At 35.5% G+C, this 24,014-nt stretch overlaps 1 protein-coding gene across 4 annotated transcripts in view; it reads left to right on the top strand.

Moving 5' to 3' along the window:
* SLC7A2 (solute carrier family 7 member 2) overlaps positions 1 to 24,014 on the top strand; it is a 63,453-nt gene that overhangs the window by 35,933 nt on the left and 3,506 nt on the right. For 2 of the 4 annotated variants that reach the window (XM_081269206.1, XM_081269207.1), the window contains exons 2-12: positions 1,539 to 1,682; positions 3,878 to 4,268; positions 4,907 to 5,062; positions 9,688 to 9,853; positions 10,856 to 10,989; positions 14,664 to 14,886; positions 16,838 to 16,977; positions 19,839 to 19,941; positions 21,515 to 21,720; positions 22,766 to 22,932; positions 23,658 to 23,766. In XM_081269206.1, the coding sequence (XP_081125332.1) occupies positions 3,893 to 4,268; positions 4,907 to 5,062; positions 9,688 to 9,853; positions 10,856 to 10,989; positions 14,664 to 14,886; positions 16,838 to 16,977; positions 19,839 to 19,941; positions 21,515 to 21,720; positions 22,766 to 22,932; positions 23,658 to 23,766 (1,780 nt within the window). In that variant the 5' untranslated portion in view covers positions 1,539 to 1,682; positions 3,878 to 3,892. Of the gene's footprint in view, positions 1 to 1,538; positions 1,683 to 3,877; positions 4,269 to 4,906; positions 5,063 to 9,687; positions 9,854 to 10,855; positions 10,990 to 14,663; positions 14,887 to 16,837; positions 16,978 to 17,231; positions 17,369 to 19,838; positions 19,942 to 21,514; positions 21,721 to 22,765; positions 22,933 to 23,657; positions 23,767 to 24,014 lie in introns of all 4 variants that reach the window. The other 2 variants (XM_081269209.1, XM_081269208.1) reach the window with 2 other exon arrangements.

Here is a 24,014-nt window from a genome sequence, read left to right on the forward strand (position 1 = left end):
GAGTGGGTGAAGGTGGGCTGAGGAAGATGCACATGTGTCATTAGGTTCATTGGCTCATTGAAATCATCCAGAACCTTCTGCAGCAGACCGTATTGTTAATCCTTCCCAGTCCTCACTTGGCTAATTTTATTTTCAGGTCTCATCTAATATTATGCCTGTGTTTCTTCCTCAAATAAGAAGCCACTGTTTTAGTAATTATTAAAAAAATATTGAAGAAGGATTCATATCTATTCATGTCACCATAATGATTTGAGATGTCATATAGAGACATATAGATATCATATAGACATGTCATATAGACACCCTTTATAATTCTAAGGCCAGGGACATGGGGATGAGTGTTACATGGGCCTCTTCCCAGAGTCAGATCACTGTCCTTTAGTACATATATGTAGGTTCCATACTAAAGATGAATCCTTGGTCAGTAGAGCAGAAGCTGACAGGGGGTATATGGTACAGATCCATATTGCACTCCTGGAAAAACTGTCAGCCCCTTGTATCAATAGCATCACTTCGTATGGGTTTGTTGCAAAAGGTTAAGTATGAGTGAATTACTTTTTTCCTGCTGTATAATTTTTTTATTTTTTTGAAAAAATTTTTAATTGATTTTTAAAAATAAATGACAGCGGAGTGCATTACAATTCTTATTACACATATACAGCACAATTTTTCATATCTCTGGTTGTATATAAAGTATGTTCACACCAATCGTGTCTTTATACATGTACTTTGGATAATGATGTCCATTGAATATTTTTTTAGCAGTGAAAGTGCCTTGCAAAAATGAGAGTAAGGGGCTGGTGATGTGGCTCAAGCGGTAGTGCGCTCGCCTGGCATGCGTGCGGCCCGGGTTCGATCCTCAGCACCACATACGAACAAAGATGTTGTGTCCGCCGATAATTTTAAAATAAATATTAAAATTCTCTCTCTCTCTCTCTCTCTCTCTTAAAAAAATAGAGTAAGGTTGACATAACTATCTCACAAGATTTTTTAAAAAATATTTAAAGGAAAAGTTATTAAACAAAAAAATGTATTGATAGCAAATTATTTCACTAACATAGGGATAGTGTGACATATCATATCACACATATAATTTTTCCCATTCCCTTGTTGCCACACTATTTTTATATATTGCTGTCTCTGCAAAAATATATATTTTATGAAAGCATGAGATTATCTTTTTTCTTTAGTTACTAAGCACTGTATGATACGCCCACTAGGATGTGATGAATGTTTATTTAAGAATGACTCATTAAGTTGACCCAGTATGTTTTCATGTTCCTTTTCTCCCATCCCATTATATTTCTACAAAATTAGTTTTGTGTCACTGCTTTTATTATCGGTATTTTACCAGGCTATGTGTAGTTGAGATTGTTTGCAAAGGACATTGAGTAACCTGTCAGTTCTGAGAAATTTCTGACGTATGCTTTTCAATTACTCAGAAGCAAATGAATGCTTGACAATTGGGACCTGTGTCTTATTTCCCCAGAGCCGCATAGAAAAGCTATCTCACATAAAATACTTTGCATCTTTAATAGGAGACAAGCAGGAGAAATCCAGTCTTACCTGATGAAAGCGATACATTTCTAAAAGGTTTCACTTTTTACTTCCTACATAATCTGAAGTGAATGACATTCAATTTTATATTGAAGAGCTGACCATTACTAATCTATTGATTTCAGGTAACAATTGGTTTCCTTATTTTCTTTCATTTTTATGCTATATTTTCCCCTCAAAATCTCACAAACATGAGTGTGATTATAATATCAGAAAAAGGTTTTAAAAGTAAAAGCTCACCCCCAGTCTTATCAAAATCCCTGCTTCGTTTTCCTTGCTTGCTTTCTGATTTTTTTTCCTATGTTAAATATGCTTAGTTGTAGAATCTGTGTCTTTTATTCACAAAAGTCAAGGTTAAACAAGTGCTAGCTCCTTCATGAACGTTTATTTAGTTAAATGACAAATAGGTATACCTCTTTCTGTTGCCCACTTGTTGCATTCCTACAGTTGGGTATGACATGTCCCATGATCTTAAATCTCTAGTGAAATTCAGTGTACCATTTCCAAGCACTGTTCCTTTAGCAGTGGTGCCTAATTCTTGATCTTCGAACAGGTCTGTATAAAAAAATACTTCAAACATTACAGAAACTCAGCATTTAATAAATACCTTCTCCCATCTTCCCTCCCCTCTTAATTGAACTCTACATAAAACTTCTACTTTCCACTTTCTGATTCTTTTTAAGCACAACACGTACCTATTTTATCTTCTAGATATGTTATACAGGGATAGCTATCAACGCCTAAATATAGTATTGACAAAGTTGCAAATTTTTCAACAAGCACTTGTGAAGTGCTATGTTTTGGTGTGGAAGAAATTGAAGATGTGTAAAAGTTTATTTTTAACTTCAAGAAATTTTTTACTTGTTTTCCATGTTGCTTTATATTCTTTGAATTAGCTGCCTTCAATATTGAGAACTTGTATTTATGTCAATGAATAATGTTCAGTGGGTTAATTTTACCTGCCAGAATTAATGTGATACTGATTTGTTCACATTCCAGAAATATCTCTTTCTCTTACAAATGTCATTTAGATTTAGTATAGAAAAGTAGCTTTATTTTATTCTTACAAATAAAATATTTTAATACAAGCTTTAGATTAAGGTTGAGACATGTTCAAGGGTTTATTTTATAGCATATAAGGGTCTAACCTGTTGAGGGAAGATGTCAAGTTGTGATCTTATGAGTTGAGGTTATTGATGGTGAATATAATAAGTTGAAGGAAACAGCATTCAAAGCCAACAAGATCATTGTGCCGAAGTACAATACATGAAGTGAAAACAAACATGACTTTTCAGTTAAAATTTTATTGACTGATAAGCAATTTGTATTCTATTTCCTATTCTTTAGAATTTGCCTGCTGAATCACATGTCTCTGTAGACAAGGCCATGTAGAGCTTTCTAATTTTTATTTTATACATAGGTTGTACATATTCATTGGAATCAAGTTTAAACAGATATTAGAAATATAAAATGAGGAATGGGGAGTAAGATTCTTTGCCTTCTTTATTTCTTCCATTTAAAAAAAAGGCTATAAATAATAATATATAATAATTGACATGGATTTTGGGTTTACATATTTCTTTTAAAATCTCAAATAAATATAGGAAGTCATACTTAAAGCATGATTAAATAGTAGTTTTAGTCACATAATCTCAGCATGCTTTGAGGCCAGTTTCATTATCCTAGCAAGTTCACATCTGCTCTACATTGTTTTAAAAGGAAACTGTAGTTCACACAGACTGGCTAGTGCATCACGATCACTATTTTACCTGCTTTTAGACAAAACTATACTGTAAATGCCATAAAGCTAGAGAACACATCTGTGTAACACCTTTCTGTACATACTCGTAGCACAACCCCTGACATTTAGTAAAGGTCTAAAATACCTGAGTTGACATTTAGTAAGGTCTAAAATACCTGAATGCTTATAGATACAGAAACAAACTTAACAGATGAGGCAATTTACTTCCTTCCTTGGAGCAATGACTAAATTAACCACCTCCTGGAATTTCTGTCAACAGAATACTTTTTTAAATTTTTAGAAAGTGAACAAAAGTGACAAATCCTTTTGAACACCCAGGTCTGCTAACCCTTTGCTTCCCAAATCAGCCACTCAATGGCATCTTATGTGTGGTGTGTGAGTGGGCTCTAGCAAATGCATAGCTCTCAACCCTCCATCATGTGGTTGCTCTGAGCCACACCATGTTAACAGGTAAAAAGTGAATGCAGTCACCCTGAGTCAGGACAGGACAGGTCGCCAGATGGAGGGATGCTGTTTCCAGATGCCTCTGACCCCCTCCTCCTCCTCTCTCCCACTCAGGTTGCACTCTTCAGAATGATTCCCTGCAAAGCAGTGCTGACTTTCGCCCGATGTCTGATCCGGAGAAAAATTGTCACTCTAGACAGTCTGGAAGATTCCAAACTATGCCGCTGCTTGACCACCATGGACCTCATCGCCCTGGGGGTGGGAAGCACCCTGGGTGCTGGCGTGTATGTCCTTGCTGGGGAGGTTGCCAAAGCTGACTCGGGCCCCAGCATCGTGGTCTCCTTCCTCATCGCCGCCCTGGCGTCCGTGATGGCTGGCCTCTGCTACGCTGAATTTGGAGCCCGAGTCCCCAAAACTGGGTCTGCATATTTGTACACTTATGTTACAGTTGGCGAGCTGTGGGCCTTCATCACTGGCTGGAATCTCATTTTGTCATATGTGATAGGTACGTTTCACAGATAAATCTAAATTGTGTAGAATGGTAGAAGCAGCACCCCCGAGCAAGAGGCCTGGTGGTGCAGTGCAGGTCTACGTTCCTTGACAGCTGCCTGACCACCCATCCCAGTGCCTCACTTTTCTCATTTCTAAAATGTCTCCAGTTGCACAATTCTGTGATTGATCAATTGATTGATCTATTGATCTTATTTATTTATTTTTTTGCTTGAAATTGAAGTCAGGGCCTCATGCATGCTGGGCAAGCACTTTACCACTGAGCTACATTCCCTGCCCCAATTCTGTGATTTTGTTTCAACACCAGATATGTCTCCTAATGGGTTTGAAAATCCCATGTTAAAAAAAAAGAAATATATGTATATATATTTTATATATATAAAATATATGTATATAATATATATTATATGTGGTTCTTTATTGCAAATAAAGTCACCTGATTCTACAGTTTTGAACTTGAGCATTTGATACTATTGTATAGTTACAAAATTATTAAAATAATTTTCTAATGTGATTAAAATTTTCAATTTATGTGAATTAATGAAAGTTAATCCTAGAATAAGACCAAGTAGCATATGATGTTAATTTTCTGCTAGTGATTTTTAATCTCTGAATGTTCTATATTTTGGGAAGGTACATCAAGTGTGGCAAGAGCATGGAGTGGCACCTTTGATGAACTTCTTAGCAAGCAGATTGGTCAGTTTTTCAGAACATACTTCAAAATGAATTATACTGGCCTTGCAGAGTATCCAGACTTTTTTGCTGTGTGCCTTATATTACTTCTAGCAGGTAAGATAACCAAACATACTTTTCCCTATGATGAGCCAAATTCCAAATTAATCATCTCAGGAAAGTAGGTCACTGCTGAATTTGGAGTGTGAGTTCTCCACATTAAGTCAGCATGTTTACACACTTAGTTTTCTGTTGGATGTCTGTGGGCATTGTCACTGGTTAAACTCATTTTATTTTCTGTGATTGGTTATGTTTCAAAAATAAGCAACTCAGGAGGCTCAAAAAGAGGATTGCAAGTTCAAGATCAGCCTCAGTGATTTAGCAAGACCCTTTCTCAAAATTAAAAATAAAAAAGGTTGGTATATAGCTCAGTGATGAAGTGCCTCTGGGTTTAAACCTCAGTACCAAACCAAAGACAAAAGTCTGAATCTGAATTGTTGGGGATAGAAGAAACATGTCTGAGTAAAAGGCATTAGCCAAATGATAGCATGAGGACATCAGTTTTATAATATGTATTGAACATTTGCAGGAGTGGCAGTGAAGTTTCAATAAGGAAAATGTACGATTTCTTGGGATTGATCCATCTTATCCAATACAACTACGGATATTTGCAAGTATACTATTTCTAGAAGAAATTCAGGTTTTCTATCAGGCTTTCGTCTGCATATTGTAGGCATCTGGTTGAAAAGGAGGCATTCAGATCATCTTTTTTTGTTGTTGTTGTCTTTTTAAAATTTTTTTTTAGTTGTAGATGGACACAATAACATTATTTATTTATGTATGTGGTGCTGAGAATCAAACCCAGTGCCTCACATGTGCTAAGCCAGTGCTCTACCACTGAGCCACAACCCCAGCCCACACCTTTTGTTTTTGAACATAGATGTTGTATAGCAAACATAGTGGATGAAATTTTGCAGTTTTTACCAGTGTTATGCATAGTGGTTTAAAAAGGCACAAGAACTACAAGTAGGAACAATTTGGTTTTCAATCTTGCTCTGCCACTTACTGCTTTTAGAACAGTTTACTTACAGTTTACTTAATCTTTCCATCCATCACTCAGTTTGCTCATCCATAAAATAAGGATATCAGTTTCTACCTTAAACATGCCTCTTTCTTGGTACTTAATAAGCACTCAATTGACGGCCAACTTCATTTTGTAAACATAGTTAATCCCTGTTGTCCCCTTCTGTTTTCTTTTTTTCTTTCTTTTTTTTTTTTTCAGTTGTGGACAGCATGCCTTTATTTTATGTTTATTTTTATGTGGTGCTGAGGATCGAATTCAGTGTCTCACATATGCCAGGCAAGCGTTCTGCCACTGAGCTACAGTCCCAGCCCCATTTTTTTCTTTGTTTCTTTAATATTTTTTTATTTGTTCTAATTAGTCATATATGACAGTAGAATACATTTTGATACGTCATACATAAATGGAGTATAACTTCTCATTCATCTGGTTGTACATGATGTAGTAGAGTTACTTACATCATGTAATCATGTATGCTCATAGGGTAATTATGTCCAATTCATTCTATCATTCCTACCCCCATGCCCTTTTCCCTCCCTTCACTTCTCTCTGTCTAGTCCAGAATACCTCTATTCTTCAGAGAAAACATTGAGCCTTTGATTCTTTGGGACTGGCCTATTTTGCTTCCTGCTATGCCCTTTTACTTGTTTTGATTATTTGAATGTTTTTCATTTTGATTGATAGTGCTATCTGCAGTCCTGATTTTGCTTGTGTGTGTATGTGTGTGTGTTGCTAGGGATCAAACCCAGGGCCTTGGGCATGCTAGGCAAATGCTCTGCCCCTGAGCCATTGGGCATGCTAGGCAAACACTATTACTGAGCCATACCACCAGCCCTGAAGTCCTAGTTAGGCCCATCAAGGATTGCACTAAAAATAAAATTTTTTATTTGTTCCTACTTCCTACTTGATTTACCCTGAGTAATCTACCCACTCTTGCCTGTCCAGCCTTACCTCTATTTTTTTCCCCCAGACTAGAAGGATGTGACAAAAATATCTTTTGGCTCATTATGAAATGTTTACCTGTAAAATTATCTAATTTTAAAAATATCCTTATCCTTTTAAAAGTTAATCCTTAATAAAATGTATTATATAGGGATAGAAACATGAACAAAATTTATAGGTCTAAAATGTTTTCTATTTTGCTTCTAATGGCAAAAAAAAAAAAAGATACATTCATTGTCTTTCATCAGATGATGGAATTTAGTTTGGTATGGTAGCTAAACAGCCTAGCTTACATTAAATAAGTTATATCATATTTTATTTAGAGGTGATTTCATTAAACTTAAAATATTCAGCATTAATCTCTCAGCATTGAGCAGCATGTAGCTGTGACCCATTTAAATTCCATGGCAAGACTAAGGCTTGGCCTGAGCCTACATCATTTTTCTCTGTTCATTCATCATCATAGCTTTCCTTTAAAGATAGTCTAAACTTACATTATAACTCTGTCCTTAGAGTCTTTGAAGGTCAGAAACCCCTCTTATAAATATTTATTCCTTTGGTAATACCCCCTGCCTTGTCAACCGGAGGGAAGTATATGCCATCAGATGAGATATTTATTGGTCTCTAATCTATTGGTGGGAGATGAGACCTCAGAGTAAAGAGTGCACATGGAGCTTTGTTATTCTCTGGGATGTATAGTAACCATTTGTAACCCAGCTAGACAATTACGAGTCAGTACTTGTCCAGACCCTGTGGCTGTCCTTTGTATCATTCAGAGTTATTATTATGAGATTCTGGGAATTAAAAGAATGAGATTCAACTTCTCTCACCTCTGCTTGGAAAATCTTGCTTATGGGATGCAGGGTGTTGTGGGTGTAGAGAAGAAGCAGGTAAATCTGTGGCATAGTAGTTCCATAGCAGTCATTTCTCCAATAATAATATGTAAACTTTATTAGGTCCATATCTTATGCTAGATAGATTAAAGATTCAAATATGATAAATATAATAATTATTAATAACTAGAAGGAAACATATGAACATTTATAGGTTAATGTTAGGAAAAAATCATTAAAGATAGTAATTAAAAGAGGAAAATTTATAGGTTCTTTGAATAACTTTTCTATATAAATAATCAATAGGAAGGTTAAAAGTAAATGACAGAACTGGGTATAGCTAACTGGTTAGAGCATCTGCCTCATGTGTACAAGGCCCTGGATTCTGTTCCCAGTACCATAGAGAAATAAAATATAAATAAAAAAAGAAAGAAAGAAAATGATAAATAGGGAAAGTATATACTATACAGAAAGCTTATAGCATTAATTTATAAATAAATCTTATAAATCAATATGAACAGAATGCACTGATAGAAAAACTGGGCAATTTCAATTGGGCCAAAGTTTCTGTGGAATATTTTCACAATATGACTAAAAAGCCTTGGGTAAAATTGCATACCCTTTGATACAGTATTAACTTATAGAAATTTATTGTAAATAGCTCAAAATAAAAAGGGCTGGGGGGGCTGTGGTTCAGCGGTAGAGCACTTGCCTAGTACAGGTGAGGCCCTGGGTTCAATCCTCAGCACCACATAAAAATAAATAAGTAAAATAAAGTTATTGTGTCCAACTACAACTAAAAAATAAATTTAAAAAAAAGGCTGGGGATGCAGCTTAGTGGTAAAATGTCCCTGGATTAAATTCCCATTATCAAAAAATTTTTTAAAAAAGAAAGAAAATTGTTGTGGGCTGAGGCTGTAGCTCAGTGGCAGAGTGCTTGCCTCAAATGTGTGAGGCACTGGGTTTGATCCTCAGCACCACATAAAAATAAATAAACAAAATAAAGACATTGTGTTCATGTATAACTAAAAAAATTTTAAAAAAGAAAATTGTTGTAAAGAAATATTTAGAAAGTATATAGAGATATTTATAAGAGGATGATATCACTGCTCTTTATAAATGTAAAAAAAAACTTAAGAGTGATCTAATTGTCTATAAATAAGAGATTAAAGTATGGTGTCTCCATATAATTGGTTACACAGCTGTTAAAAATGAGGTTATGTATTTGTTGATGTGGAAATATGTCTCTGTGTTTGTGCAAAATTCTAGAGGAGACATCATGGATGACTTTTATTCTCTTTATAGTTCTTCTGATAAGATTACTTGTATAGAATATTTTTATATCTTACTATACAATAAATATATCTTACTATACAATAAATCAATAGTTTCTATAAAACTATTGATTAAAATAAATTTAACAAGGAACTTTTTTGGCATGACAATTGAAGAATTATATTCCAACTACGTGTAAAATAAATACATGGCAGATGTATGATTGAGCTTTTAATTTTAAAAGGTTCAATCCCCAGTACCATGAAATAAATAGCTTAAAATAGCTTTTTAGAATAGCATTCTATTAGAGTGATGAAATGTCGCTTTACATCTGTCTACCATTGGTAACAATGGCCAGAGTTACTAGACTTATATTTCTTAGTATGGAATCTCCTGGCTGAGCACTTTTTCCTCCAGAAATCAAACTGGTTGTGTTCAAAAGATGTGGCTTCACAATGAGCCAACTAATGAGTGAACTAGCAATGGAAAAGGATAAATGGGAGTTAAATACATGAATGCTGGTAACAATAACATCCCTAAGTCTATATTTGCTTCAAAATGTCATTGCCTTTCCTATAGGTAAAATGACAATGCTCTTTCTTTTTCCATAGGTCTTTTATCTTTTGGAGTAAAGGAGTCTGCTTGGGTAAATAAATTCTTCACAGCTATTAATATCCTGGTCCTTCTCTTTGTCATGGTTGCTGGCTTTGTGAAGGGAAATGTGGCTAATTGGAAGATTAGTGAAGAGTTTCTCAAAAATATATCAGCAAATGCCAGGTAAAATGTTTACGCTTTTTTTTTTAATCCCTCTTTTAATTTTTATTTTAATGTTACATTGTAATGGGGTGTACATGAAAGTTTTTTTTAGTGCAGTGGTTCTCAAACGTTTTGCTTCTGAGACCTTTCTGGGCTCTGTTCTATGCCAAGGCTCTCCCTCCCAGACTCCCCTCCAAACATAAAGTTGTAGGTATGCTCCCTCTTGAGCCACTGTGAAAAGCTGTATAGCTGCTGGTTCTGGGGAAGGGCCAGGGCAAACCCTAACCACTGGAAGAACTTGACCTTTTTCCCCCAGCTGTACACCACCTCTAAAAACCAATGAGTGTCTTTGAGTCTTGCATCCTTTGGGACCACATTCAGTTTCTTTGCATTTTCTCAGACTTTTAATAATTTTCAGGCCTTGTTTTTTAGAGAATGATATTAGGTGTATAAGCAGAAATAAGATTACAAAAACATCTATTACATAGAGTAAGATACATGTAAATGTTTCTCTTTATATATATTGTTCATGGTCATTCTGATGAGGTAGAAATTAGTGTCCTGATTTTATACAGATTTTAACATATAATGAAATTTTAGCTTCCATATTATTGAGCAAGCCTAGGGAATTCTGTTTTACTTGTAATCTGGTTCCTATCTGCTTCATGAGTTGAAGAATGTACTTATCTTGGAAAAATAGGAAGGAAGTTTCTTGTCTTTGTCACAGAGCTTGGCCCATACTAGGGTCTGTACTCTGAAAATACTGCCTACTTGTGGGTTCCAGCCAGAGTAGGTCTGGATCTTATGCATTTGCTATTGATCAGCCTCTGCTTGGATGTTAGTGACACAGAGGGTCATCATCAAGAACAGGGACAAAATAAGATGTTAGTTTTAGTTTTTTATATGTCAGCTTCAAAGAGCTGATGAATACAACAACTTTCAAAGGATGTTGTTTGAGACAAATCACCAAAAATGTAAGTTTCTATGAAAATGACTTAACTATGTGTTTGCTCTCTTCCTTAGAGAGCCACCTTCTGAAAACGGAACAAGCATCTATGGGGCTGGTGGCTTTATGCCTTACGGCTTTGCAGGAACCTTAGCTGGTGCTGCCACTTGCTTTTATGCCTTTGTGGGATTTGACTGCATTGCAACAACTGGTAAGAATAATGTCTTAGCTCCAGGTAGAAGGTGAAAGTATTCCTTATACCACAGGAGTAGCTGTGAGTGGCAGCAGAGAGTCAAGGAAAGAAGTGGGATTTGGGTAGGAAGGGTGCTGGTTCCAGATCCATCTGTGACACCTGCCATATATGATTAAAAAGGCACTTAGTGAAACTACTGAGCCTTGGCTTCTATAGCTGTACAGACCCCTCAGATACTGTGAAGATTACCTAAGATAGCATATGGGTCCAGTACTTTGCAAGCTGTCAGATACTTAGTGTTAATCATAATTACTATCCTTAACCTTCTATTTGGAGTGCTATCACTTTAAAGTGATTATCTTCTTAAATTGTCTTTTCTTTAGCCAGACAAAACATTGACTGATTCTTTTATCTTTATCCTGTACAATAAGTACTCAAATAAGAATTACTCTCCAACATAGAAAATTTAAACAAATCAATTTCAAGCAAAAATTTTTTCCCATCAAAAGCCTACCAACAAATAAAAGCCCAAGGCCAGATAGATTCTTAGCCAACTCTACCAGACCTTTAGAGAACTAACCCAAATCCTCCTTAAGTTATTCCATGAAATAGAAGCTCATTCTATGAAGCTAATTATCACCTTGATACCAAAACCAGACAAAGACACATCAAGGAAAGAAAACTTCACACCAATATCCCTGATGAACACAGATGGAAGTATTCTTAATAAAATACTGGCAAACTGAATACAAAAACATATTAAAAAGATAGTGAACCACAATCAAGTGGGGTTTATCCCAGGGATGCAAGGTTGGTTCAACTTATAAAATCAATAAACGTAATTCATCACATCAATAGACTTAAAGACAAGAATCACATAATTATCTCAATAGATGCAAAAAACACATTTGAAAAAAAATACAGCACCTCTTCATGTTCAAAACACTAGAAAAGCTACGGATAATAGGAACAATGCTCAACATTGTAAAAGCTATATACACTAAACCCAAGGCCAACATCATTCTAAAAGGAGAAAAATTGAAAGCATTCCCTCTAAAAACTGAAATAAGACAAGGGTGCCCTCTTTCACCACTTCTTTTCAACATAGTCCTTGAAACTCTAACTAGAGAAGTTAGGCAAAAGAAAGAAAATAAAGGGTTATAAATAGGAAATCAAGGACTCAAACTACCCCTATTTGTCAATGAAATGATTCTATATTTGGATGACCTAAAAAACTTAACCCCTGTCTCTCACCTTGCACAAAACCAGAAAGCTTCTAGAATTCACAAATGAATTCAGTGAAGTGTCAGGATATAAAATTAACAATCATAAATCAATTGCATTTCTATATACCAATGATGAATCAACTGAAAGAGAAATTATGAAAACTATCCCATTCAAACTAGCCTCAAAAAAAATTAAAACATTTGGGACTCGAGCTAACAAGAGAAGTGAAAGACCTCTACAGTGAAAACTGTAGAGCTGTAAAGAAAGAAATTGAAGAAGACCTCAGAAGATGGAAAGATCTTGCATGTTCTTAGATAGGCAGAATTAGTATTGTCAAAATGGCCATAATACCAAAAGTGCTATACAGATTTAGTGCAATTTTCCTGTTAAGGTTCTGATGATGATCTTCATAAAAATAGAAAAAGCACTTGTGAAATTCATTTGGAAAAATAAGAGGTCCAGAATGACCAAAGCAATCCTTAGTGAGAAAAGTGCAATAGGAGGCATCACAGTAGTAGACGTTATTATTATACTACACGGATATAGTAAAGAAACCAGCATGGTATTGGCACAAAAACAGACACGAAGACCAATGGAACAGAATAGAGAACACAGGCAAACCCACATAAATACAGTTACCTCATACTAGCCAAAGGTGCCAAAAACATATGTTGGAGAAAAGATAGCCTCTTCAACAAATAGTGCTAGGAAAACTGGAAATCCATATGTAGCAGAGTGAAATTTAACCCCTGTCTCTCACCCTGCACAGAACTCAAAAGTGGATCAAGGACCTAGGCATTACACCAGAGACCTTATGCCTACTAGAAGAAAATGTAGGCCCAACACTCTGTCATGTCAGCTTAGGAACAAAGTTCCTCAACAAGACTCCTAAAGCACAATGAGTAAAATCAAGAGTCACTAAGTGGGATGGCATCAAACTAAAAAGCTTCTTCACAGCAAAGGAAACAATCAAGAAGGTGAACAGAGAGCCTACAGAATGGGAGAAAACCTTTGCCACCTGCACCTCAGATAGAGCATTAATCTCCAGGATATATAAAGAACTCAAAAACTTAACACCCAAAACCCAAATAACCCAATCAATAAGTGGTCCAAGGAACTGAACAGACACTTCACAGAAGAAGAAATATGAATGGTCAACAAATATATGAAAAAATGTTCAACATCACTAGCAATTAGAGAAATATAAATTATAACTACGCTGAGGTTTCATCTGACTCCAGTACACTCATACATTGCTGGTTGGGACTGCAAATTGTTGCATCTCAGAAACCATCATTTGACCCAGTTATCTCACTCCTCAGTTTATACCCAAAGGACTTAAAATCAGCATACCACAGTGACACAGCCAAGTCAGTGTTTGTAGCAGCTCGATAATTCACGATAGTTAAGCTATGGAACCAACTTAGATTCCCTTCAACAGATGAATGGATAAATAAAATGCAGTATATTTACACAATGGAATATTGCTCAGCCTTAAAGAAGAATGAAATATGGCATTTGCCAGTAAATAGATAGAACTGGAGACTGTCATGCTAAATGAAATAAGCCAATCCCAAAAAACCAAAGGCCAAATGTTCTCTCTGATATGTGGATGCTAACACATAAAGGGGGTGGGGAGGGAAGAATAGAAATTCATTGGATTAGACAAAGGGGGATAAAGGGAGGGGAGGAGGTATGGAAATAGGAAACAAAATGAATCTTACATACAACTTTCCTATTTCCTAACAATTCAGATATGTACATATATGAATACACAACCAGTGAAACTCCACATCATGCACAACCACAAGATTGGGATCCTAAATAGAATAAGTTAAACTCCATGTGTGTATAATATGTCAAAATACGCTCTACGGTCATGTGTATCTAAAAAGAACAAATTTTTAAAATAAGAATCACTCTGCAAGTGTTTCCTTTGGGTTCTTACCATTACATGGCCTTATATTACAGTTGACCATGTTTTGGGTAATGCCTAATTTTATAAGGATACAAAATATTCTTTTTTTAATATTGCAACTAGAATTCCTTTAGAAATAAGTTTATGGGAAGCCTTCATGTTTAAGAGCCTACAGAGTGTCATAGCAGTCATTTAATCTCTGTGGATGAGTCATTTTCCAAATGGATTAAGACTATAGGCCTATCCCTAAATCCTTAAGAATGCTGATGTGATTTTTTTTTTTTTTAATGGGAAACTTCTCTTTTTTTTTTTTTTTTTTTTAAATGCGTGACTTCTCCCTCTGGAAATTAGATTTTTATGTGATAGCTAAGTACTTTCAAAAAAAAGAGGGGAAGTTTTGTGTCAAATAAGTGGATCAATCTAAGAAAACAGCAGGGACAGATGCAGAGTAGAATCATCATGGAGGACAGGAAGAATTTGTCCCACATTAAGTTCTTTGCCCTTAATTTATTTCTTAAGCATGAATATCTTTTGTTTCTTTCCTTAGGTGAAGAAGTCCGGAATCCCCAGAAAGCTATTCCCATTGGAATAGTGACTTCTTTGCTTGTTTGCTTTATGGCTTATTTTGGGGTCTCTGCAGCTTTGACCCTTATGATGCCCTACTACCTCCTCGATGAAAAAAGCCCCCTTCCAGTGGCATTTGAGTATGTTGGATGGGGCCCTGCCAAATATGTTGTTGCAGCAGGCTCTCTGTGTGCGTTGTCAACAAGGTACTTTGCTTTGCCTTTGGGGTAGGAGCAGTTTGGGTTCCTCCAAAGTGCAGTTAGTATCTAAAACACTGCCTTTGTATGTTCTAAAAATATCCTAACATGAGGAACTTATTTTGCAGCTGTGTGTTCTCACTAAACAGTTTGCCCTGAGTTGCCATGTAAAAATATTAATTGATTAAAACAAAAAGCCTTTTTCCCCCATCAGTTTTAGAATTAGCTTTCCAAGATATGGATGGTCCAAGCTTCCACTGAAATATATATGGCATCAGCACAAACATATATATGTCACTCATCTTTGTATATGTGTGTGTTTTAAAACTTTAGGATTCTAACTGTAACGGTAGAATAACGTTAACGTTTTTCTGCTGGCCTTGGTGTTGCTTGTAGTGTTTGAGATGGTCTGAAACTGTATGCAGACTTGGCATTTCCTGCTGTCCTTTAAAGTAATATTGTCTGTGTGAGTGGAAGATATGTGTTGTATCATTTTAAAATACAAACATACACTTTTTATTATGAGCACAGACTAAACTTGCTCTAGAAATAGAAATTACCATTTTCAAATGAATGGTGGAAGTTCATATCCTATTTATCTTAAGAGAAAAGGGTATTTGAGTCTTACATGGTCATATTCAGTTGCTATTTGTTTTAATACTTTAGGATTCATATCTTGTTTTTTTTTTAGTTATCCGTATTTCCAATTAATGCATGATCAAAAGTAAAATTTACCCTAATATGGTACTACATTGTACTATAGAATATTTTTACAAAGAGAAAATTAATCTTTTTGCCTGATTACTAATGTTTTGAGTAAAAGTAATTTTCTAAAAGTCAAATTAGAAAAATAAATATAACTTTCAGTGTAGTTTTATTTCAGAATTCCTTTTATTTTTTTAAAACATAATAATGTTGAGTGGCAATTAGAAATTATTCTGTGACCTGGACACAGTGGTGTACACCTATAGTTTCTGTCACAGAGGAGGCTGAGGCAGGAGGATTTCTTGAGCCCAGGAGTTTTGGGCCAGCCTGGGTAAGCATAGTAAGATCTCAAAAAAGAAAGAATTGCTATTGTGGGTTTCTCAGCCGTGTGCTAGTGTTCAGGTTTATTTTGAAGACTTTCACATGGTTTTAAAAGTCTGAATTGAAAACATATTGTGTCACTGTAGTCTTAGAAGGGTTGGACAGAGATTCATCTGTGGTTAAGCTCAACACACCTTTATTAAAAGAGAAAATGGATTTTTAAAAATAAAGCATTTTACTTGTTTTCTCTTTAGTGTTCATCTTTTACAACTAAATAATAGATGGAATGGTATTACTAGAAACACAAGTAATTAAAAATCTTAAGCAAAATTCTTGTTAAACTTTACTGTTACTAACTTTTAGTTGTGGCTACTTCTCTGTACTACCTTTTCAGTAAGTTGATTTTTTTAAAAAAACCTGTATCAGCTTTAATTATCTTGTGATGCTGAGAATTATTACCAATTTGATCAAAGATTAGACTAGATGATGAAAAATAATGATAATATAAAAATGCATAGTTACTGAATATGAGATACAGCTGCTTAATCTCTTCTTTAATTATGTGTTAATTTAGGAAGTTTATTTCTGAATTATTGTCACCAAAAATGTCTTAATGATATTAATTTTTTTTTTTTTGTAATGTCTAACTATTTCATTTTAACTCAATAAGACTCATGGTGCACACAGATGGCTTACTTGCAATATTGTTTTCAGTGTGATAATTTGGTTGGGCAAATAATCTGGAACAAAATAATGACTAGTACAATGTATTGTCAAATATTTTTAAATGTCCAATCATAGTGCATTTTAAAATAATATGACTTCATAATTATAGCTGTCCAGCTGATTTGTACACAGTTACTTGATTTCAGTGCTGAGGTGTAATCTTGCATGAATGTGTTTGCCATACTGCATGTCTTTGCTTTTCATTCAGTCTTCTTGGATCCATTTTCCCAATGCCTCGGGTAATCTATGCTATGGCGGAGGATGGGTTGCTTTTCAAATGTCTAGCTCAAATCAATTCCAAAACGAAGACACCAATAATTGCTACTTTATCATCGGGTGCAGTGGCAGGTGAGAGAGGGTTGATGTCTGTTGAGAAAAGGGGGATCTTTTTCATCAAGGATTCTGAGAAAGAATAGAAAGTTAGGTGATCACCTGTTTTGATTGATATGAAGTTCAATAGTTCAGTAATTTTTTGTGACTTGTTCCTGTTTTGAATTTTTTGGTTCTGCATGTTACTATGTCCAGTCTTTACCTGTGTATATACCTTTCTGGAATAATACTTAAAATAACTTACATGTGGATTATGAATTTTTCTGTTCTAGTCTTCTGGGCTCTATGTTTCCTTTACCCCGCATTCTGTTTGCCATGGCCCGGGATGGTTTACTGTTTAGATTTCTTGCCAGAGTGAGTAAGAGGCAGTCACCAGTTGCTGCCACGTTGACTGCAGGGGTCATTTCTGGTAAGCTTTACAAATATAGGCTTCTTCAACACTGGACTGGAGCATTTTGTGCGCATGCATGGACTTAGAAAGTGGGTCTGCATGCTGTGCATGTAAGTTAAGAACAAAATCATGGATAAATTAATGTATGAGCATTGGAATTAACATTTGAAAATTGTGGTGATGGTGGTGGTAAATTGAAATTCATCCTTAATTGATCTTTTTGGGATTTTTTATCATGTCATTATTTTAACCATTTGGACTTCTAACTGATGTGCAAAGGTTATAAAATAATGCTTCTTCAATATGTATTGGGTATACTTTTTTAATTGATGAATGAGCACATGAAATTCTATTTTTGATACAGAATATTTTAATTGAAGAATCACTTAATTTGGGAAATATTAATTTTAAAATAATTATTCTAGGATTTTTTGAAAGCTAAACTTCACCCCTCCTTAATCAAGTATTGAGAAATGTCAAAGATAAAAGATAACCTCTGGCTGGCCATTGTACTTGCTACCCTCAGTACTGTGGCATCCCTGCTTTCTGGGTGCCTAGTTCTCTAAGACTTACAATATCCTCTTACCCCATTTGGAATCTAGTTGTATTTGCACCAATTTGGATGTGTAACTTACATTCAGAAAATCCAGATTGCCTACATTTTGACATGTCTTAATATCCTTGTAAAATGCCTTCGGCCAGATTCTTATTGCATGCAAAAATTTTCAGAGATTCTACAGCTTGAAAAGAATGGTCTTAGAGGACTGTTATAAGAAGCAGGATAAAAACAATAGAAAGTTTTATAGATATATAAAATGATATAGCCTTGGTAGTAGACATTTAAGTCAAAATAATTTGTTAAAGCTCTGATATATTGGGGACTTAGAGAGGGCTAATGCTTCATTGTATATGAAATGAGATTTCAGGGCTAGAAAGTATTTGCTGAAAACAGTTTCACTTTGTGAACATTTTTCAATAAATCTGACAGTTGACAAGGCGTAGATTAGAAGGTCAAGTCACTTGTTTTCTCAGATTTCTGTCCCTGTAAAATAAAGATTGAGCTGGATGACCCAAAGATCATTTTATTTATCAGTGTATTACAGTATTAAAGATAGTTCATAAATTTTTCTTGTCAAAGGATCACACATTTTATTTAATCTCTAAAACCTTTTACTCTTTTAAGTAAAACTATTGCCCAATAATACTTTGTATTCAGAATTTTAAAGATAATGTATCCCTCTCCACTTGAAAATAATGTAATTCAGCAGCATAATAAGATGTAGAAGTTAATAATGAAAGAAGGTAATTGTAATGGAATTCTTCTTTTAATGCTCTGAAATATTACATTTTGGTAATTTTGGGCTCTCAGACCTTACTTGCCTGTACGGATAATCAATCATATTTTCCTCTCTAGCTACCTTATTTCACTGTGATCCTTATAAAACATACGGAAATTAAGTATACTAGCAATAAAGAGTTTTTGAAGTTAGACTTACAGCGTATTTAAAGGAAAGATGTGGTATTGTAGAAGGAGTGCAGGGATGTTGGTTTAGGTGGAGCTCTGCCTCAGCCTGGTGATTGTAGCCTTGCTAAGTTAACCTGTCTGTAAAATGGGGATAATCCTGTTAGGTCAGACCATGGTCAAATGCTGGGTTTTGGGTCAAAAATGGTCCAATACCAGCTATTTTACATAGCTAAACCAAAATTATTTCCCATCTCATAAGATCATTGACTTAAAGATGAAATGAGATCATAGAGATATAAATCTTTCAGAGAGAGGTCTGGAATACCATATAAATGTAATGTGACATTCTCTACTCACTAGGATAGGGACTGATATGTGATAAATTTAAGTTAATATTAAAGTATATTTTACTTGTTAACATGATTGGGATTTGTGTGCAGGACCACAAACTGGTCTCTCACATCTAACCAGTCTGCCTGGAATGTATAGCTTTAATCAGAGTAGAATTTCATCTATATCAGAAATATTGAATTGAAAATTACTGTATTGTTTAATTTTGTCAAACTCATTTCAAAGTTTTTGGGTTGTATGTACTACTTAATACAGATAGAAATTAAAATGACTATATAACTTCTAAAATGAAAACTCTCTGAAATTTTTTTATGGTTTTTAATAGTGAGCTAGCCAGTATTTGCTAGCAATATTTTTCTTCTGAGACATCCCAGGACAGTATTCTATCATATATTTTCACTGTTTATCAGGACAAATGTGTTGCAAATAATAAATGAAACATATTTTGTACTTGCTAGACAGCTGAGGGTCTTTGAAGACTGATTAGCAATTTATATGACCTAAAGAACACTTTATAACTATGAGAAATATATTTTCTATACTTTAATTTGTCATTGATACTGAAATTTTTTAAAAAGTGCCAGTTATTTGTCCCTGAGTCACGTGATTAACTGTATTGAATTTCATCAGAGGTCATGAACTTGGTCTTTTTTCCTTTTCTTCTCCCAATAGCTGTGATGGCATTTCTTTTTGACCTGAAGGCACTTGTGGACATGATGTCCATTGGCACCCTTATGGCCTACTCTCTGGTCGCAGCCTGTGTGCTCATTCTCAGGTGAGTTACCACTGGTTCTGAAAGGCATTTGCCAGGTAGGGCTCAGGGAGTAAAGAAAATGGGTCTTACCATCCTTGCTTTCAAGGATGCCAATAGTCTGACAAGGTGTGAGAGGCCATGTCCGTCAGTAAAAATCATTGTAAAGTGGCAGAAGCAGAAGCAGCCTTGGTCTTTAGCAAAGAATTGAGCACAGTTTGATCATTAGTGATAGGTCGGCCCAATCTATGTAAATGGTAATTTCTTATAATGTATAAAGATATTTAAATATACAATACTTTTTGTCCCGATAATTCAGTGCCAAAATTTTACACTAAAAGTTTAATTGAAGAAGCATGCACACATATATACATACATATTGCTGTATGTATATATGTGACTGCATGACCAATATGATTCTGCAACCTGTACATTCAGAAAAATGAGAAATTAAACCCTATCTGATTCAAATGTCTGATATGTCAAGATCATTGTACTGTCATGTGTAACTAACTAAAACAAATTAAAAAAAAGAAGCATGCACAGATAGATTTAAAAGATGTTCATGGAAAAGGTAAATTTACAAGAGTGAAAAAAAATGCAACTAACCTATCAAAAAGAGAATGGTTAGATAAATGAGGATACATTTATTCAGTGGATTCTTTTACAGCAAATAAAATGATAATTGTGTGGATATATATGTCAGTTTCAGGATGTAAACCTATATATAGCATCTGAGCTTACTTAAATAACATATGTTTACATAAAGAATTGATATATGTATATACACATATATGCCTGGATGAAATTGTACCAAAATGCTAACAGTAATTAACACTGGGAGTGGTTCCAGGTGGTTTTAATTTTCTTCTGCATACGTTAGTGTATTTTTTCTCAGTGAGCATATTTCTTTATATGGAGGGAAAATACTACTTTCTAAAATAAGCAAAGGCTGCTCAGAAGAAGAGGCCTCACTGGAGAAGGATGGGGGAGATACCAGGAGGTGGGGCCTGTGGTAGGAGGTGCAGGCTGCTATCTTGACAACTTTCTATAGAGGAAGAGGGCACAAATCATAAAGGAAAATGGTATGCACTGGGTAGGGAGAAGGCAAAATGGTTAGATGAGCTTGTCTGGGTTAAGCTACAGGAGTCAGATTGGAAAGTTAGTGGAAATGAGACCAGACTATGATGAGGCCTTTGAATGCCAACCTGAAGAGATTACACTATTCGGTAGCTGGTATTTAGCCAAAGTTTCTATACTGTTTCCATGAACTTCATTTCCTTTGAGCTTAGTCGATTTCAGAAGCAATTATCCTATTGTCACAATTGCCTCACCTTAAAATTTAACTATTTTTTGCACCTATTGTATAACTTTCTAATTAAGTGTTATCAGAGAAAATCCAGGGTTGCTACAGATATTTTATTGAAAAGGTTTGTGACCTGGGTCGGCACATCATGTGTCTGGGTCGTGGGAAGAGTCACTTGATTGCACACAGTATGACTTTGTAACATGTCCTACTTAAGAGTTGTAGCTGCTGGTTTCATTTGAGCCAAATGTCTCTTTGAAAATAAAGACACAAGTATCTATTTGGGGATAGGTACCAGCCTGGTTTATGTTATGAGCAGCCCAAATACTCCCCTGAGAAAGAAGCTCTGGGATCATGTGCCGATACAGCCTCAAAAAGTGAGTCCCAAGTTATCATGCTGCAACAACAAGGCTTCAGCCTGCGAACACTCTTTAGCCCCTCTGCTCTGCCTACACGACAGTCGGCTTCTCTCGTGAGCTTTCTGGTAGGATTCCTAGGTAAGTCTTCTTCACTGCATGTTGTAAAAACCAGCAGATGTGTGTAAATGGAGCCAGAATGAAGTGAAAGAAAGAGGACAGTAGGACTTGTGTTGCTCTAACCTATGTTAGCAACCAATTTGAGTCCTGAAATTTCCACCTAACAAGTTATGAGTAGTTGAGATTATGTGAGTATTATCAAGATAGGTTTATTGTGTCTTGATAATTGAAGAAGAAAGGAAGAAATTCCCTAAGGAAAGAGTTGCAGAAGTGCAAAACATTTCACTGGCTGTTAGGATACTCTGCTTTAAGTCTATCAAGTCAAATACCTCTTCCAATAATGGAACCCGAATCAGATGGGATTGGGAGGCAATGTAGTAAATCTTTGTTTGCTCACCCTGTTATCTAATTACCTGTAAATCCAGTGACTTTTCTTGATCATCATGGGTGTGGCACCCTGCTGGGCACTTGGAGTAGTAGGAAAGATGGTCCTTGCTCTCACAAGGCTCTTATGGCACAAGATTATTGCTGGCAAGCCAGGGAAGAAGAGGTTTCTCTGAAGAAGAGTTAGAGGACCCTCTAACATAGACTAGGAATCATGTCATTGTCTGAAACAGGGAGAAATGATGCAGTTCATATAATATTATCCATCTGAATTATCACTTTATGTTTGCAACAGCTTAAAATACACTTGCCATCTCTCATTGGGGAAAAAAAAAGCGGGGGAGCTGTCTACCCTCTATAGCATCCCATCAGTCCATGTAATATAGTCAGAGAGTAGCAAATGAGGTTCCAGATGGCATATGGGCAAGGAAAGCAAGATGGTAGCATCAAGTGAGAAGGTTGTTGTCTAAGCAGACGGTAATGCAGAATCATACAGTGTTTCTTAAATCAGTAAAATCAACCATCTCTTTTCCCAATGCAAAAGAAGAAAGGAGGAAGCAAATAATCTTTACATTCGGTGAAGCCCATATATAAAGAACTCATGTTGTATCAGAATAGACTGTTAAAACTGCGGAAGTGAAGTGCATGTGCTGACTTCATTTTAATACTTACACCTTGGCAGCATTCCTCATATTGGGCCTGAGTATTCTGACCACTTATGGAGTCCAGGCTATTTCCAGGAGGGAAGCCTGGAGCCTCGCTCTTCTCGTGCTGTTTCTTGTTCTCTGCATCGCCGTCATCCTCACTATTTGGAGGCAGCCACAAAATCAGCAAAAAGTAGCCTTTATGGTATGTGTGGTGGGGATTAGAGATCCTAAGCATTGTGTGCACTCACTTCCTCTGTTTGAACTGTGAGTTGTTTAAAAAAATAATAATAATACTAACAAAGTTAACCCATGAACAAGAATGTCGAAATTCCTGGACATGTCCCTTTTGTCACAGTATTCCCTCTGTTGTACTCCTCATTGCTAAAATTTGGATATGCTCCTAACGCAAGATTTTTATATAGGGTAATAAACAAATTTTTTTTACTAATCTGTAATATCAGAAAAATAATTGGAATATCTTTAGAAATTCAGAGCCCTCTCACATTTATTCCCATTGAAAGCCCTTCCTCTGTAATAATCATGTCCTATTAGAAGTGAGAGCAGGCTTGGGCTGGAAGAGGGTTACCATGTATACACAGAGTTCCAGTGGCATGTCCTGTTTTCTATAGTAGACGGATAAGCCCTAAACCCACTTTATCTTGGTGATGATGCAGAAGTTATTTGGTTTGGTCAAACTCCTATTGCTTTGAGCTTCAGTAAATAATCTGAAATGTGTCTCTCCTTTCAGCAGTCTCTAGAAGTACGTTTTTTACTTGGGTTGGTTTTCTTGGAAGAATATAAATTTAATGATGCATTTTGAGAGTAATTATGACAAATTTATTGCATAATTTTGGAATCATTTGGGGAACATGCTTTCAAATATGAGTATAAAAATATGAGTTTAAAAAGATGTCCTTTTCCTCTTAGGTTCCATTCTTACCATTTTTGCCAGCATTTAGCATCCTGGTGAACATTTACCTGATGGTCCAATTGAGTGCAGATACTTGGGTTAGATTCAGCATTTGGATGGCTCTTGGTAAGTCTTTTAATTTATTAGTTTTGGGAACTTTGGCCCTCTCTTTCATTTTTCATGGGCTGTCATTAGAGAATATTTCCTCTCTAACCTCAAGCTTTTTAATTTTTTTTTTTTTTTTAATTCTTCAGTTCCTTCCTATCCCAAGTCTTAGAATACATCAGTGTTTTCTTTCTCAGGTATTTTTCACATACCTGTTTTTCTGTTTGTTTGTTTTTTGCTATGCTTGAAGTGCTAGGGATAGACTTCAG

Source organism: Spermophilus citellus (genome assembly GCF_964194105.1).
Source record: "Spermophilus citellus genome assembly, chromosome: 16".
In the NCBI taxonomy this organism is placed as follows: Eukaryota; Metazoa; Chordata; class Mammalia; order Rodentia; family Sciuridae; genus Spermophilus; species Spermophilus citellus.